The sequence below is a fragment of the Engystomops pustulosus genome, chromosome 6, assembly GCF_040894005.1.
Source record: "Engystomops pustulosus chromosome 6, aEngPut4.maternal, whole genome shotgun sequence".
NCBI lineage: Eukaryota > Metazoa > Chordata > Amphibia > Anura > Leptodactylidae > Engystomops > Engystomops pustulosus.
The window spans coordinates 107,986,860-108,003,015 of record NC_092416.1 but is presented as its reverse complement, the minus strand read 5'-3'; the positions used below and the strand labels follow the sequence as shown (position 1 = coordinate 108,003,015).

The 16,156-nt window shown below is 47.9% G+C and overlaps 1 protein-coding gene across 6 annotated transcripts in view; it reads right to left on the bottom strand.

Annotated features, from left to right (window-relative positions):
* SULF2 (sulfatase 2) overlaps positions 1-16,156 on the bottom strand; it is a 696,319-nt gene that overhangs the window by 45,776 nt on the left and 634,387 nt on the right. For 4 of the 6 annotated variants that reach the window (XM_072110534.1, XM_072110532.1, XM_072110533.1 and 1 more), the window contains 2 exons: positions 6,012-6,154; positions 5,773-5,896 (listed from right to left, as the gene is read on the bottom strand). The exons of the other annotated variants lie outside the window; for them this stretch is intronic. In XM_072110534.1, coding sequence (XP_071966635.1) covers positions 5,773-5,896; positions 6,012-6,154 — 267 coding nt within the window. The remainder of the gene's footprint in view (positions 1-5,772; positions 5,897-6,011; positions 6,155-16,156) is intronic. 6 annotated transcript variants of the gene reach the window in all.

Sequence of the window (16,156 nt, the reverse complement as noted above, 5' to 3'; positions counted from 1 at the left end):
ACGACATGTGGAGGCTGCTATGGAGACAATTTAATTTGGATAGTGCCTGTATGTGGCAGTCCAAAAAAGTTTTCAAACCAGAGGAGCAGGTAGGTGGTCCCCAGAAAAATTAAATAAATTGAGTGCCTGTATGTGGCAGTCCAAAAAAGTTTTCAAACCAGAGGAGCAGGTAGGTGGTCCTCCAGAAAAATTAAATAGATTGAGTGCCAGTATGTGGCACTCCCAAAAATTGCTTAAAACAGAGGACCGGGTTGGTGGCCCTCCAGAAAAATTAAATACATAGAGGACTATAGCTAGAGCCTGTTGGCCCTGGCAAAAAATAGCCAGTTTCCTATGCTTTAGTGTACAAAGAGGAGGAGAAGGAGGACAATGAGGAGGAGGAGTGCATACATTATTCAGGTTGAGCTTCTTTCACCTGGTGGAGAATGAAAATCCGGAGAAATCCAGGCTTTATTCATCTTGATAAGCGTCAGCCTGTCAGCGCTGTCAGTCGACAGGCGTGTACGCTTATCGGTGATGATGCCACCAGCTGCACTGAAAACCCGCTCGGACAACACGCTAGCGACAGGGCAGGCAAGAACCTCCAAGGCGTACAGCGCCAGTTCGTGCCCCATGTCCAGCTTTGAAACCCAGTATTTGTAGGGAGCTGTGTGATCATTTAGGCTGATGGTATGGTCAGCTACGTACTCCCTCACCATCTTTCTGTAAAGATCAGCCCTACTCTGCCGAGACTGGGGACAGGTGACAGTGTCTTGCTGGGGTGACATAAAACTGGCAAAGGCCTTGTAAAGCGTACCCCTGCCAGTGCTGGAAAAGCTGCCTGCTCGCCTACTCTCCTTCGCTACTTGTCCCGCAGAAGTACGCCCTCTGCCGCTAGCGCTGTCAGAAGGGAAATACTGTTGCAGCTTGTGCACCAGGGCCTGCTGGTATTCATGCATTCTCACACTCCTTTCCTCTCCAGGGATGAGAGTGGAAAGATTTTGCTTGTACCGTGGGACCAGGAGAGTGAATACCCAGTAATCGGTGCTGGAATAAATTCTTTGAACGCGAGGGTCACGGGATAGGCAGCCTAGCATGAAATCTGCCATATGTGCCAGAGTCCCAACGCGCAAGAATTCACTCCCCTCACTGGCCTGACTGCCCATTTTCTCCTCCTCCAACTCCTCTTCTTCTGCCCATACACGCTGAACAGTGAAGGACTGAACAATGGTCCCCTCTTCTGTCTCGCCAACATTCTCCTACTCTTCCTCCTCCACCTCCCTCGATATGCGCTGAGAAACAGACCTAAGGGTGCTTTGGCTATCAACAAGGGAATCTTCTTCCCCCGTCTCTTGTGACAGGCGCAAAGCTTCCGACTTCATGCTGACCAGAGAGTTTTTCAACAGGCCAAGCAGCGGGATGGTGAGGCTGATGATGGCGGCATCGCCACTGACCATCTGTGTTGACTCCTCAAAGTTACATAGCACCTGACAGATATCAGACATCCACGTCCACTCCTCATTGTAGACTTGAGGAAGCTGACTGACCTGACTACCAGTTCTGGTGGAAGTTGACATCTGGCAGTCTACAATCGCTCTGCGCTGCTGGTAAACTCTGGATAACATGGTTAATGTTGAATTCGACCTCGTGGGCACGTCGCACAACAGTCGGTGAGCGGCCAGTTGGAGGCGGCGCTGCGCTGCCCTGAGAGTGGCAGCATCTGTGCTGGACTTCCTGAAATGCGCACAGATGCGGCGCACCTTCGTGAGCAAATCAGACAGATTGGGGTATGTCTTGAGGAAACGCTGAACTATGAGATTTAACACATGGGCCAGGCATGGCTCATGTGTCAGTCTGCCGAGTTGCAGAGCCGCCACCAGGTTACGGCCGTTGTCACACACAACCATGCCTGGCTTCAGGTTCAGCGGTGCCAGCCACAGATCAGTCTGCGCCGTGATGCTCTGTAATAGCTCTTGGGCGGTGTGCCTTTTATCGCCTAGGCTCAGCAGTTTGAGCACCGCCTGCTGTCGCTTAGCGATGGCACAGCTGCTGTGCCTAGAGCTACCGACTGATGGCGCAATGCCCATGGATGGCAATTCGGAGGAGGAGAAGGTGGAGGAGGGGTGGGAGGAGGAGGAGGCATAGTAGGCCTTTGAGACCTGGACCGAAGTAGGCCCTGCAATCCTCGGCGTCGGCAGTATATGAGCAGCCCCAGGGTCAGACTCGGTCCCAGCCTCCACCAAGTTAACCCAATGTGCCGTCAGCGATATATAGTGGCCCTGTCCGGCAGCACTCGTCCACGTGTCCGTGGTCAGGTGGACCTTGTCAGAAACGGCGTTGGTCAGGGCACGGATGATGTTCCCTGACACGTGCTTGAGCAGGGCTGGGACGGCACATCGGGAAAAGTAGTGGCGGCTGGGGACCGAATACCAAGGGGCGGCCGCCGCCATGAGGTTTCGAAAGGCCTTGGTCTCTACCAGCCTATAGGGCAGCATCTCCAGGCTAAGCAACTTGGAGATGTGGACGTTGAGGGCTTGGGCGTGTGGGTGGGTTGCGCTATACTTCCTTTTGCGCTCCAGCGTCTGGGGTATGGAGAGCTGAAGGCTGGTGGATGCTGTGGAGGATCGTGGAGGCGAAGATGGGGTTTTCGCACGGGAGGTGTTTGGGCCGGGTTCCTGGGCAGGGGGCTGACTAGCAGATGACACAGGGGAAGGAGCAGTGGTGTGCCCGGCCGGAGGTGAACGGGCTTGGTGCCATTGAGTGGGGTGTTTAGCATTCATATGCCTGCGCATACTGGTGGTAGTTAAGCTAGTAGTGGTGGAACCCCTGCTGATCCTGGTTTGGCAAAGGTTGCACACCACAGTCCGTCGGTCATCCGGTGTTTCTTTAAAGAACCTCCAGACTTCTGAAAATCTAGCCCTCGCCACGGGAGCTTGACTACGGGCAACATTTGGTGCTGATGCACCAGCTCTGGCCCTGCCTCTCCGTCTGGCCCCACCACTGCCTCTTCCAACCTGTTCTGTTATAGGACTCGCCTCCGTCTCAGAAGCACTGTTTTCACCCGGCCTATCAACCCAGCTTGGGTCTGTCACCTCATCATCCTCCGATCCCTCAGTCTGCTCCCCCCTCGGACTTCCTGCCCTGACAACAACTTCACCACTGTCTGACAACCGTGTCTCCTCATCGTCCGACACCTCTTTACACACTACTTCCACTACGTAAATAATGTTATCATCACCCACAGACTGCGACTGGTGGAAAACCTGGGCATCGGAAAATTGCTCAGCAGCAACCGGACAAGTGGTTTGTGACTGTGGGAAGGGTCCAGAAAACAGTTCCTCAGAGTATGCCTGTTCAAATTTTGCTGGGAGGGGGCAGACTGGGGGGAAGGAGGCTGAGGTGGAGGAGCTGGAGGAGTGCTGATTTCGGTGACATGGGTGGACTGCGTGGAAGACTGACTGGTGGACAAATGGCTAGAAGCATTGTCCGCAATCCACGACATCACCTCTTCGCACTGTTCTGGCCTCAACAGTGCTCTACCATGAGTCCCAGTAACTTGAGACATGATGAACCTAGGGAGTGTAGCTCTGCGGCCTTCCCCTGCTCCCTCATCAGCAGGTGGTGTCTCACCCCGCCCAGGACCACGGCCTTTGACCCGTGCAGTAGTTGGACGCCCACGTCCACGCCCTCGTCCTCTACCCCTAGCCCTCTGGTTAAACATTTTCCAAATTAAAGTGTAAACTTTTAATTTTTTTTTTTCTTGTGTTTATTTTTTTTTATTTTTATTTTTTTTTAACAAAACGATGCTATCCTATTGCTATGGTTAGTTTCTAACCTACACTGACAGCACACAACTGGATTTTGTACTGTGCCTGATGACTTTGAGCTATAAAATGAAATAAAGGTAAAAAAAAAATAAATCAGCAGACTCTGCCTAATTCTAATCAAACCCCTAATAAATTGTCCCACTTCGGTGTTTGAGGTGGATATGCGTGTCACTAAGAGCTAAACACAATGGTCGCAGGTCTCCCAGCAAATTCCTCACAATATGGTACTAGCTGCACTAATAATGCCAGCAAGCCCAGCCACAAGCAAACAAAAAAATGGAAAATATAACGCTATTGTAGGCCTAAGTAAGCCGTTGGGGTTCTCCTATGGCTATTTTGTAGCCTACACTGAAAGCACACTGCTTTGCAAGATGAGTTTGAGCTATAAAATGAAATAAAGGTAAAAAAATTAAAAAAAACAGCAGACTCTGCCTAATTCTAATCAAACCCCTAATAAATTGTCCCGCTTTGGTGTTTGAGGTGGATATGTGTGTCACTAAGAGCTAAACACAACGGTAGCAAGTCCCCCTGCAAATTCCTCACAATATGGTACTAGCTGCACTACTAGTGCCAGCAAGCCCAGCCACAAGCAAATAAAAAAAAAACGCTTTCCCTGACCAGCAGCAGCTCTCTCCCTAGCGGCATCCAGACACAGAATGATCCGAGCAGCGCGGGCAGGGGCTAGTCTATTCCAGGGTCACCTGATCTGGCCAGCCAACCACTGCTATCGACGTGTAAGGGTATCACGTCATGCTGGGTGGAGTGCAGAGTCTCCTGGCTTGTGATTGGCTCTGTTTCTGGCCACCAAAAAGCAAAACGGCGGGAGATGCCATTTTCTCGAGCGGGCGAAGTATTCGTCCGAGCAACGAGCAGTTTTGAGTACGCTAATGCTCGAACGAGCATCAAGCTCGGACGAGTATGTTCGCTCATCTCTAATGTTTTCCCCTTCCATGCAGAGATTGACCCCTATGAATTGACTTGCATGGATTCCCTTAAATTGAGGGGTTTATTTGAGGGTATCGTTGTCCAACTTGGAAGATATTATTAATAGTGTGATGTCCAGTGTTGATTTTATTTACACTTTGTTCCTCATTAACAGTATAACAATGTTGCAACTTATTAGTTTCACAGCCTCTTGTTGTGGATACTTTGTCTGTTAAACCCAGGAGGTTTTTTGCAACATTGTTTGTTATAGACAGGGCATGCACAAACTGTTGTCCTGCACACACCGTGTATGACAAGTGTAGAGTCCGGTATTCTATTAGTGTGGCATCGATCCCAAATGTTTGGGAACGGTGTTCACACAGCTAGTCTTGCTGCTCTGCTACTGCGGCATCCCCACAGGCAGTCAGTGTGGCAGGGGATTGCTGCGTTGAGACTAAACTGAAGCAGCAGTGCTGTCTCACTCTTATCTGTGAGTGCCAGATCGCTGTGTGTGATCGCGGCTTAGCTGATTCTCCCCTGCTGCTCGTATATCATTATCTGACACTGGAATCTATCACTACTTTTCCCTCTTAGCATATGTAGAACTTTCCCTAGTAATACCCTACGGCCGTTTCGCCGCCATATTGCGGCTTCATCTGAAAGACCCTACATGTGATCCTAAACGCTAGCCAGAAAATACAGCAGGGCTCTGGGACAGATTGTGCAGTCCCGGATTGCAGTCCAGATTGTACAGACCCCTGGAGAGTAGCCCCCCAACCCTGCTCACTCTTCCAACTGGCTGTGAGCTCACTCGAGCTAACTCCCGGACAAGTAAAGGGTCCTGTGCAAGGAGTGCTTAACAGAAAACATACTGTTGACAAAGAAACAGCAAAAATGGCTAAATGAGCCATATTTCACAGCTTTAGGAATTCCAGAAGCCTGAACACAGATATGAATTGTCCCTAAGACTGTGTGAAGACTGTGTATCTCCTCTGGTATTCTAGATACCACTGTAAATTGCAGTATTCTAAAAGTATCATACCAAATTCTATGTTCCATGTGCGTGGGTTGCATTGCCTGTAGCCCCTACAACTGCGCAACCCCGTCAGCTGAGCATGCAACTGGTTGACTACATCCCGATCCAAAGTGTTCACAGTATTGATCAACTGCAATAGAAAAGTGTCAGAGAAGAACCAAAATAATATATACAATAGCAGCTGCAAAATAAAGCCCCCACAGATAGTTTTAACCAGCCACAAGGTTCCTATAGATGTTCTTTACCTGGTAAGGATCAATGTTGAGATCAAAGTACTCCAGGAAGCCTGTGGCGAATTCACAAAACAGGAAGTTGTGTGTCTTGTTAATCGTTCTTAGACACCAGTAAGTATTGTTGTTGGCACTGGTGCAGGCACAGAATGGCCCCACTGTACAGAAAAAGAAAGTTTTATTAATGGGAGGGGCCAAGGGTAAATGACAGATTTTAAGGCAGAATATAGAGTCTGCCTTGTACCCTTCTCTCCCACACTTCAGCTACTGTAGATGAGTTGCAGGTTTGACAGTGGAAATTTTCACAGCATTGATTGCAAGATTAAGGTTAATCCCTCTGTAATAAAGTAGTACAGCAGGTTTCTAGTATAAAGTAATCTCACAAAAGTGAAGATACCTCTCCCATTTTTGGAAATATTTTATCATGGGACACCACGATATCAAAATATGAAACTTTCATACAATGTAAAATAGTCAGCATTACACTTGTATAATAGTGGAAATTTGGTGTATCCTCATAATAACACACAGCCATTAACCTCAACTCATTAATCGTAGTAGGTTTGGTTATTGCGGTGATATTATGAAGACACCCATCTAACAGTGACCTTAGTTATCACATTAGTTTGATTTAGGGATAAATGTATTTTTTAATGGGTTACAGCTTTGTAATAAGGTGTAAAATATATTAGTGTGATCCCAGTTCACTTTTCTGCTTATACAAGAACCCCCCTTCCCTGATGCACACCATTAGCTCTCAACACCTTCAGTTCCCTATTTACCATACTTACTAAATGAGATTCCCATCCCCTCAGTTTACCCCCTCCACACACATACATTAGTTCCCCACCACTTAAAGTTACCATCAGCTCTTTACCTCTCTGTAAAACATCTTCCCCAGCTCCTCATCCCCTCAGTATAAGCAGTAGGAACGCAAGTTGGGATGGATGGAGCACACAAGAGATGGAAACAGGATTAACAGTGTGGTAATTCATACTTTTTTTTATTAGTTTGAAACATCTCAAAGGCACAATGCGTTTCGGGGTTCGGCAAGTACCCCTTTATCAAGTGAACAAGATTGGTGCTGGGGGCTGTAGTTTACGATCTAGTGTGGCTACTGAGATCTGAAGACCCCTGGGCAGGCAGCACCATTGCCAGAGTTCAGGATCTGTGGATCCTCTGGAGCACTGTGGGAGATGGTACTAGCCGACACCTGGGACCGGAATCTAAGTGACACCTGGTCTTCACCAGAACCCCCCACAAAGCAGGATGGTCTTGCTGCGGCGGGGTGCCGAGTAGCCCCCGGTGACAGCCAAGGTTGAGGTACCTTAGGAGGAGACGGTCTTGTGGTCAGGCAAGCGGGCAGTCACGGCAGGCAGCAGATATGCAAGGTTAATGTCCAATCCGGGTAATGATTATGATTAGAGTTGTGCCTGTTCATAGTATAACTGGATCTGCTGAGCCTCTCTCTACCTCTACTCACAATATACATGTTTTTCGTACAGCATACTACTCTATGTTCCCTCTCTTCCTGCTCAGTATAAGCAGTCACCCCTTCTCCTGCACATTTCGCTCAAACTCATCCACTTATACAAGTAGCTTCCCCATGCTACGCATTCCTTCAGTATAACATTCCTTCCTGTTCTCCTGCAGTCCTAAAGCTACTTGCAGTTTCCATATAGCTGCAGAGCACAACCAGCTCATCCTTTATAGCTACAGTCTCTGCTTCCAGGTTCTGTGAATCTGCCATTCATATTAACCGACCCAAAATTAATACCTCATAAAAAATCTATGATTAAAAAGCATTGCCCTTATGCCTAAATATAGGGCCGATTCTAGCATATTTGCTGCCTGAGACGAATATTCAAATGCTGCCCCCCCCCCGCTCCCTGTTAAGTAAATCCTTAAACTTTACTAACAATTAACAACCCTACAGACAGCTCCCTGACAATGCGTGACTGACTAGAGGATCTGAGAGACATTAGTGGCATCCAGTACCTTATAGATGACAATCTCTTCCATCAGTAGAACTTTATTCCGGATTCTCCAATCCATGACGTATCACTGCTGAATTCACGGCCAGATATCTTCAGCTCCGTGCAGCATCTCCACCCGGCGTCCCTAAAAATACCACAGTCACTTACAGTATAAAGTCTCCTGGATAACAACACTGCGCTCCTAAATAATATATACCCCTCACAACACAACTGACCGCACGCTACCCCACATATAACACATCCCTTCATTATATAGGGATAAAATCTTGCCCCACATATACAGTCCCCTCCCAGCTTAGTAATATACTGTATCCCATATACAGCCCCTGCAGCTAAGTAATATACTGTACCCGATATACAGCCCCCCCCAGCTTATTAATATACTGTATCCCATATACATCCCCCCAGCTTAGTGATATAGTGATATATAATATATACAGCACCCCCCAGTATAAAATGATTCTGGCCCCATATAATATCTATAGCATCCCCCCCAGTATAAAATAATTATAGCCCCAAATAAAATACATAGCATTCCATCACCCACTCCCCCAGTATAAAATAATTATAGCCCAAAATAAAATACATAGCATTCCATCATCCCCCCACCCAGTATAAAATAATTCTGGCCCCATATGATATACATAGCGTCCCCCCCAGTATAAAATAATTATAGCCCCAAATAAAATACATAGCATTCCATCATCCCCCCACCCAGTATAAAATAATTCTGGCCCCATATGATATACATAGCGTCCCCCCCAGTATAAAATAATTATATCCCCAAATAAAATACATAGCATTCCATCATCCCTCCCCCCAGTATAAAATAATTCTGGCCCCATATGATATATATAGCGCCCCCCACCCCCCAGTATTAATTATTAGCCACATTTAATTAATTAAAATACATGAAAAATAATAAAATATATACTCACCTGCAGACAGCTGCTCCCTCGGCGAGCGGCTCCGGTCTCCACGTGGCTCTTCTGTGAGCCGCGGCTCCGCACAGTGACACAGGCGGCGTGACGTCATGACGCCTGTGTCACTGCTTAGAACGGAGCGACGCAGCTGCCGGAAAGGCGCTGCGTCGCTCCGCATATAAACCGCACCTGTGTCTTAAAGAGACAGGCGCGATTTATTTAGCTGGTGGGCAATTCGGGCGTTAATGGACGCCCGAATCGCCCATCTTAGAGCGGCGAATTTCGCCGCCCTTTACAGGGACCCGCATTCTGCCACCTGAAGCGAGATTTTCATCTCGCCTCATGGCAGATGCGGCCCTGCCTAAATGGTTCCCTTTCATAGCTACAATGTTACAAAATCACTAGTACAAATGAGGGAATGGGTGGAGTCAAAGACTAAACCAAAATATTCAAGCCAATAGTACATTAGGCCAGTATAAATTTCTAAAACATAGCTTTTAATGTGTAGATCTAAAATCCAAAATAACACAAAGCGACTGGACGCCTAGTAACCAGCACAGAACAGCACAGAAGATTTACTGCCAAAGGCCAGGAAATACATAATTTTACCTAAAGGTCAACGCATATGTATCGTAATAAGCGTGTGATTTGTACACATGTATTTTATGAACAATGAAGTAATCAAATAATCACACCTGCTTTAAAAAGTATAAATATCTTGGGGCGGCTGAATAAAGGTATGCTTATTACCCAGAATCTTTGTGTGTTCTTTGCATCATTTGCTCGAGCATCTCTTAACTTTCTCAATTAGAAATCCCTCCAATATATCAGGTCTGTTTGGGACAGATCTATCAAGTGTTTGGTCATCCACTTGGCAAAATAGGTTCAATGTGGATAAATGTAAGGTTATTCACCTGGGGGCTAATAATCCAAAGGCAAAATATGTCCTTGGGGAGTAAATCTGGGAGAGTCCCTTGTTGAGAAGGACCTGAGGGTACTAGTAGATCATAAATTGAATAACAGCATGCAATGTCAATCAACTGCCTATAAAGCCAGCAAGATCTTGTCATGTATCAAAAGTGGTATGGACTCTCGTGATAGGGATTTAATAGTCTGGAAAAGAGACAACTACGAGGGGACATGATTAATTTATATAAATATACAAAAAATATGGTGGTAAGTTGTTTCAGATTAAATCAAAAGACAAGGCTGCATTGTCTCTGTCTGGAGGAATCAAGGTTTAATCACCAGAGGTGACAGGGCTTTTTAACTATGAGAACTGTCAATCTATGGAATAGCCTGCCTCAGGCGCTGGTCACAGCAGGGACTGCAGAGAACTTCAAGAAGGGTCTAGATGCCTTTTTACACCTAAATAACATTGAAGGTTATGTTATATAGATTTGTTTCCCCTAAATCCCTTCCCTTCCTTGGTTGAACTCGATGAACAAGTGTCTTTTTTCAACCGTATAAACAAAACCTTGCTAAAAAGTCCCTGTGTCTTATAGACCAGAGGTCAGGAGAATTCAGCACTGCCAAACCCTCCTGACCGCTGTAATGGAGATCGGGTGATGCCCTGATATAGAGCTGCACCCTATCTCCCAGAAAGGAGCCTCCGTACAACTCTCCCCTCTCCCCGTGTCCTACAGGTACAGGACCTGCGGTGACTGATCACATGTTTCTTACATCACCTCAGGTCTCATACTGCCATGCTACGTTGGGACAGGTTGAGAGGAAGGGGAATGGGGGAAGTATGTGTGTGTGTGTGTATAGTTGTGCTGTGTTTGCATAGCTGAGCTGCGTGTGTTGTGTGTACAGCTGTGCTGTGTGTATCTATTTAACAATTTGTTAAAATTCGATTTGACCCGAATCGAATCAAAATGAATAACGTTAAAAAACAAGCATTTCCTGGCTGCAGAGAGCCTGTAGGGTGTTGTAGAACGTTGTGCCATGCTTAAATATGCATAGGGAGCGTGGTTTGGTTTTCAAACAATGCTGTGTTTTAGTATGACACGCACATGACAGTCGCGGCTCTTAGAATTGCTTAACTCTTCACTTCCATGTGCACTTACATAGGCCAACTTCCCCAAATAAGCGAAGCGGGAACGCATCCTGACAAGGTAACATCTGTGCCAGCTCGAAAGGACTGAGCTGAGGGCCAAGATCCCACTATAACATCAAAGAGTGCACTCTTTTTACACTGAGTGGCACAATAATATAGTGTGTTGGTGGCATCAAAAGCAGCAGCAGCAGGAGCCTGCAGAGTGGCACAATGATTTAGTGTGTTGGTGGCATCAAAAGCAGCAGCAGCAGGAGCCCGCAGAGTGGCACAATGATATATTGTGAAGGTGGCCTCAGAAGCAGCAAGAGTGGCAGAGTGGCACAATAATATAGCATGTTGGTGGCATCAAAAGCAGCAGCAGCAGGAGCCCGCAGAGTGGCACAATGATATATTGTGAAGGTGGCCTCAGAAGCAGCAAGAGTGGCACAATGATATAGTGAGTTGGTGGCATCAAAAGCAGCAGCAGCAGGAGCTCGCAGAGTGGCACAATGATATAGTGTGAAGGTGGCATCAGTAGCAGCAGGAGCCCGCAGAGTGGCACAATGATATAGTGTGAAGGTGGCATCAGTAGCAGCAGCAGGAGGAGCCAACAGAGTGGCATAATGATATAGTGTGTTGGTGGCATCAGAAGCAGCAGGAACCCCCAGAGTGGCACAATAATATAGTGTGAAAGCGGCATCAGAAGCAGCAGCAGCAGGAGCCCACAGAGTGGCACAATGATATAGTGTGAAGGTGGCATCAGAAGCAGCAGGAGCCTGCAGAGTGGCACCATGATATAGTGTGGAGGTGGCGGACAATTCCAGTCCCTGGTAAAGATGGTAGGAGGCAGATGGTGCAACTAGCAGCAGATGTGTGGCATCAGGCGGGTGGCAGCATCAGAATAGTAGCTGAGGCAGGTAGTTAGAACCCCGACTCATTTCTCAACGTTTGGAGTAAGCGTCATGGCTGATCTAATCTGATGCATTGGTGAGTTGAAATCCTGGCCGATCCAAGCCTGATTCATCTTGACAAAGGTCAGTCTCTCCATATTACGGGTGGACAAGCAGGTTCTCCCGGGGGTAATGATGGCCCTCTCTGCACTGAATGCCACACTAATGGCCGGGCAGGACAGCTTCTCTACTGCAAACTCCGCAAGTTGCGGCCACGCATCAAGTTTGGCTGCCCAGTAGTCCATGGGATCCTCTACCTCAGGTGGTAAAGTGCTTTCCAAGTAGGCCACCACCTGCTGGTGCAGGGTCTGCTTCATGTCCTGCTGCTGCTGCCGGTGGCGGCTACCCTCCTCACTAGGCGGATGAAGGAAATTGCTCATTAAGGAATCCAGACTTAAGCGACTGTTGATGGAACTGCTACTGCTCCTACCCCCCAGCTCCCCATAGCAGCCGTGGTAGTAGTACCTGAGCAATGACTGCCAGGAATCCCCCGGTCAGACCTGACAGAGGATGGACAATGGCGCACAAAGGCAGCGGCCAACTGTGTGTTCAGTATTTCTCTATAGTATGCCAGTTGTTCCTTCCTCTCAGCAGCAGGAAAAAAGTCACCCATTTTGGACGGGTAGCGAGGGTCCAAGAGGGTGGAGAGCCAAAAGTCATCCCTATGCCAGATGTTGACTATTCAGCTGTCACTAGTTAGGCAAAGCAGCATACTGCGGGCCATCTGCGCAAGTGACTCTGAGGGACTCCCGGTCTCCATATCCACAGTATACTGCCACGGTGCTTCTGGGTCATCTGCCTCGTCTTCTACCTCCTCCGGGTGCTCCTGCTCCTCATCTCCTGTCACCTGAGTAGAAATACCACAAATTGCACCAGACTCTGCTTGTGCTCCAATGTCCTCCTCCTCCTCCAGTTCAGCCCCCAGCGGACTCAAGTGGCCATGAGATGTAGTCTTCACTTCTCCAGTGCCCTGACCAGACAGATTTTGCAGCATGAGTTCCAGGACATGAAGCAGTGGAATGACGTTATTCATCCCGCAGTTCTGGCGACTGACAAATAACGTGCCCTCTTTAAAAGGCCTGAGCAGATGTCACGCATGAGCTGCCAGTGGCTGACATCAAAGTTACACAGGGGAGTACTACGGTCCGCTTGCATCATCAAAAAATCATTAATGGCTTTTCTCTGTTCATAAAGGCGGTCTAACATATGGAGGATGGAATTCCAACGTGTGGAAACATCGCATATCAGACTATGTTGAGGTAGGCCGTTCTGGCGCTGCAACCCGAGGAGGGTGTGCTTGACTTTGTAAGAATGGAAGAGTGCGTGCACAGTGTCCTGGCCATTTTTAGAATGTCCTGCAGATGGGTGTAAGACTTCAGAAACTTGTTGACTACCTGATTGAACACGTGCACCATCCCTCCTCGGTGCAGCGCGGACACAATGTTCCTCCCATTGTCTGTCACCATGGTTCCGATTTTTAGTTGTCGTGGAGAAAGCCACACATTGATTTCTTCTTGCATGACGTGGAGCAGTTCCTCCCCTATGTGACTTCATTCGCCCAGGCAAACCAGGTGTAGAACTGCGTGATACCGCTGTGCCCTGCAAATGTGGCATTATGGAGCAGCACTTGTGGAGGCTGAGGTGGTGGTGGAGAAGGAGGAGGAGGAGACGGACACTGGCGCAGGAGCAGCAGTTTGACAACGTGGAGGAGAAAGCACTGTCTCTTGTGGAAGTTGTACCGTCTCTTGTGGAAGTTGTTGGTGTGGCTGGGCAGGAAGCACATTCACCCAGTGGGCCGTAAAGGACATATACTGGCCCTGACCATAATTACAGCTCCACACGTCCGGGCTGCCGTGCACCTTGGAAGAAGCTGATAAGCCCACCTTCTGTTGTATATATTGGTGAAGGGCTGGCACAGCCTTTTTGGAAAAAAAATTGCGGCTTGGATCTCTCCACCTCGGTTCGGCACAAGCCATTAGTTCTCTGAAGGGTGCAGAGTCCACGACTTGTAAAGGGAGAGACTGCAGTACCAACAACTTCGACAAGAGCATGGTCAGCTTCTGCACTTTAGGATGGCTGGACGCATAGAGTTGTATTTTTGTAATCGCCTCGCTCAACGACTGCTGGCGCCATGCGTAGCGAGGAGCAGGAGCATCTGGACCGGGAGATGATGTCAAAGACAAACAGCTCCCTTCCGCAGAGGTGCTGGAGCCTTGACTTGCTGAAACAGCATGTGTGCCACTAGGTGCTGCTGCTGTTGCTTCGCCAGCAGGATGGACCGCATCTGACACCATTTTCTCCCAGGCCATTGGATGGTGACGCTGCATGTGTTGGCGCAGGGCCGCGGTGCCAAGGTTCTGCCCGCAGATACGACATATACCCACGCTCGGCTCCTCTGGTGTCTTTACAAAAAACTGCCACACCGCTGAGGTGGTAATTTTACCGCCAACACTCTGCACTGAGCGACTACTACCGCCGCTGCCTCGCTGAGCCCCTGTGCCACTGCTTATTTGGGCCTGCGAATTGGGATTTGTACCCCTTGGACGTTTGGCTCCCGTCCTCACACTGCTGCCACCCTGCTGACTCACAGCCACAGTAGCGACTTGCTGCCTGCTCCGCAAGCTGACACTCTCTTCGCCCAACGATGATGAATCCCCTGCTATGATCGGCTACATCATCGTCAATTTGCGTTTCCTGGTCACTCTCCTCACCGATGTCAGTATGCACAGCCTGTCTACTGCAGGAAGCAGCAGAAGTCTGCCCCACCTCTTCAATGCAAAGCAGCTGCTGACTGTCCTCAAACACTTTGTCCTCGCTGAATAGTGGCGCGGAGCCTAGTAGCTCTTTGGAAAGGAACAGGACAGAGCCTGGTTGAGGACAGGTGAGGGCCGCTGACCTGCTCCTGGGCCATGCCAACTAATTGTTGTATCAGAGGAACCTACGGACTCTTGGCTGGGGTTGTCAGATGTTATATTTGAGGAATTGGATGGATGACCTAGTCAACCATTCAACAACGTTTGGGTTGTTGATCAACACACTGCCACTAGATGACAACGGCAGTTCTGGCCTCACAGAGTCACCCCTGCTGCGACATCCCCTTACTGTGCTGCCACCTCTGCCTGCTCCACCTGCCACCTTTCTGTCTGACAAAGTGGTTTATAAACTACGTGGATTTGACACTTAAATCTGGCTGTAAACTAGAGCCCCCAAAAGGTATTGCAATGTGCGTTATACAGATACCCGACAACTGACAGTGTAATTTCAGTGAAAATCACTGTATAAACTATGTGGATATCACACGTAAATCTGGCTGTTAACTATAGCCCACAAATGTATTGCAATGTGCGTTATACAGATACCCCACAACTGACAGTGTAATTTCAGTGAAAATCACTGTATAAACTACATGGATTTCACACGTAAATCTGGCTGTAAACTAGGCTGTAAACTAAGCGTTATCCAGATACCCCACAAATGACAGTGTAATTTCAGTGAAAATCACTGTATAAACTATGTGGATTTCACACGTAAATCTGGCTGTAAACTAAGCTGTAAACTAAGCGTTATCCAGAACCCCACAACTGATAGTGTAATTTCAGTGAAAATCACTGTATAAACTATGTGAATTTCACACGTAAATCTGGTTGTAAACTAGAGCCCCCAAAAGGTATTGCAATGTGCGTTATACAGATACCCCACAACTGACAGCTCACTACTGCAGATGAATGAAAGTCAAACAGATTTCTTCCTATTCGATTTTGTCACTAAATAGAACTGCTATTTGGGGTATACAGATCCCCCTTAAAGAACAACCAGGGATTAGTCCACCAATCGCTACTGCATATGCATGAAAGTCAAACAGATTTCTTCCTATTCGATTTTGTCACTAAATAGAACTGTTATTTGGGGTATACAGATCCCCCTTAAAGAACAACCAGGGATTAGTCCACCAATCGCTACTGCAGATGCATGAAAGTCAAACAGATTTCTTCCTATTCGATTTTGTCACTAAATAGAACTGCTATTTGGGGTATACAGATCCCCCTTAGAGAACAGCGAGGGATTGCAGCAAGAATCGCACAGCACAATAGCAGCAGCTGGACGCTACAACATGAAGTGTGAAGTGCTGAGATAGAAAATGGCTGGATTTTATAGGGCTATGTGACATCACATAAGCCTGCCGGTCGCTGATTGGCTAACAGGTCTGCAGATGTCATCGGGGGTGTTCCTTTCTCCTTCCCAGAGTTCTCTG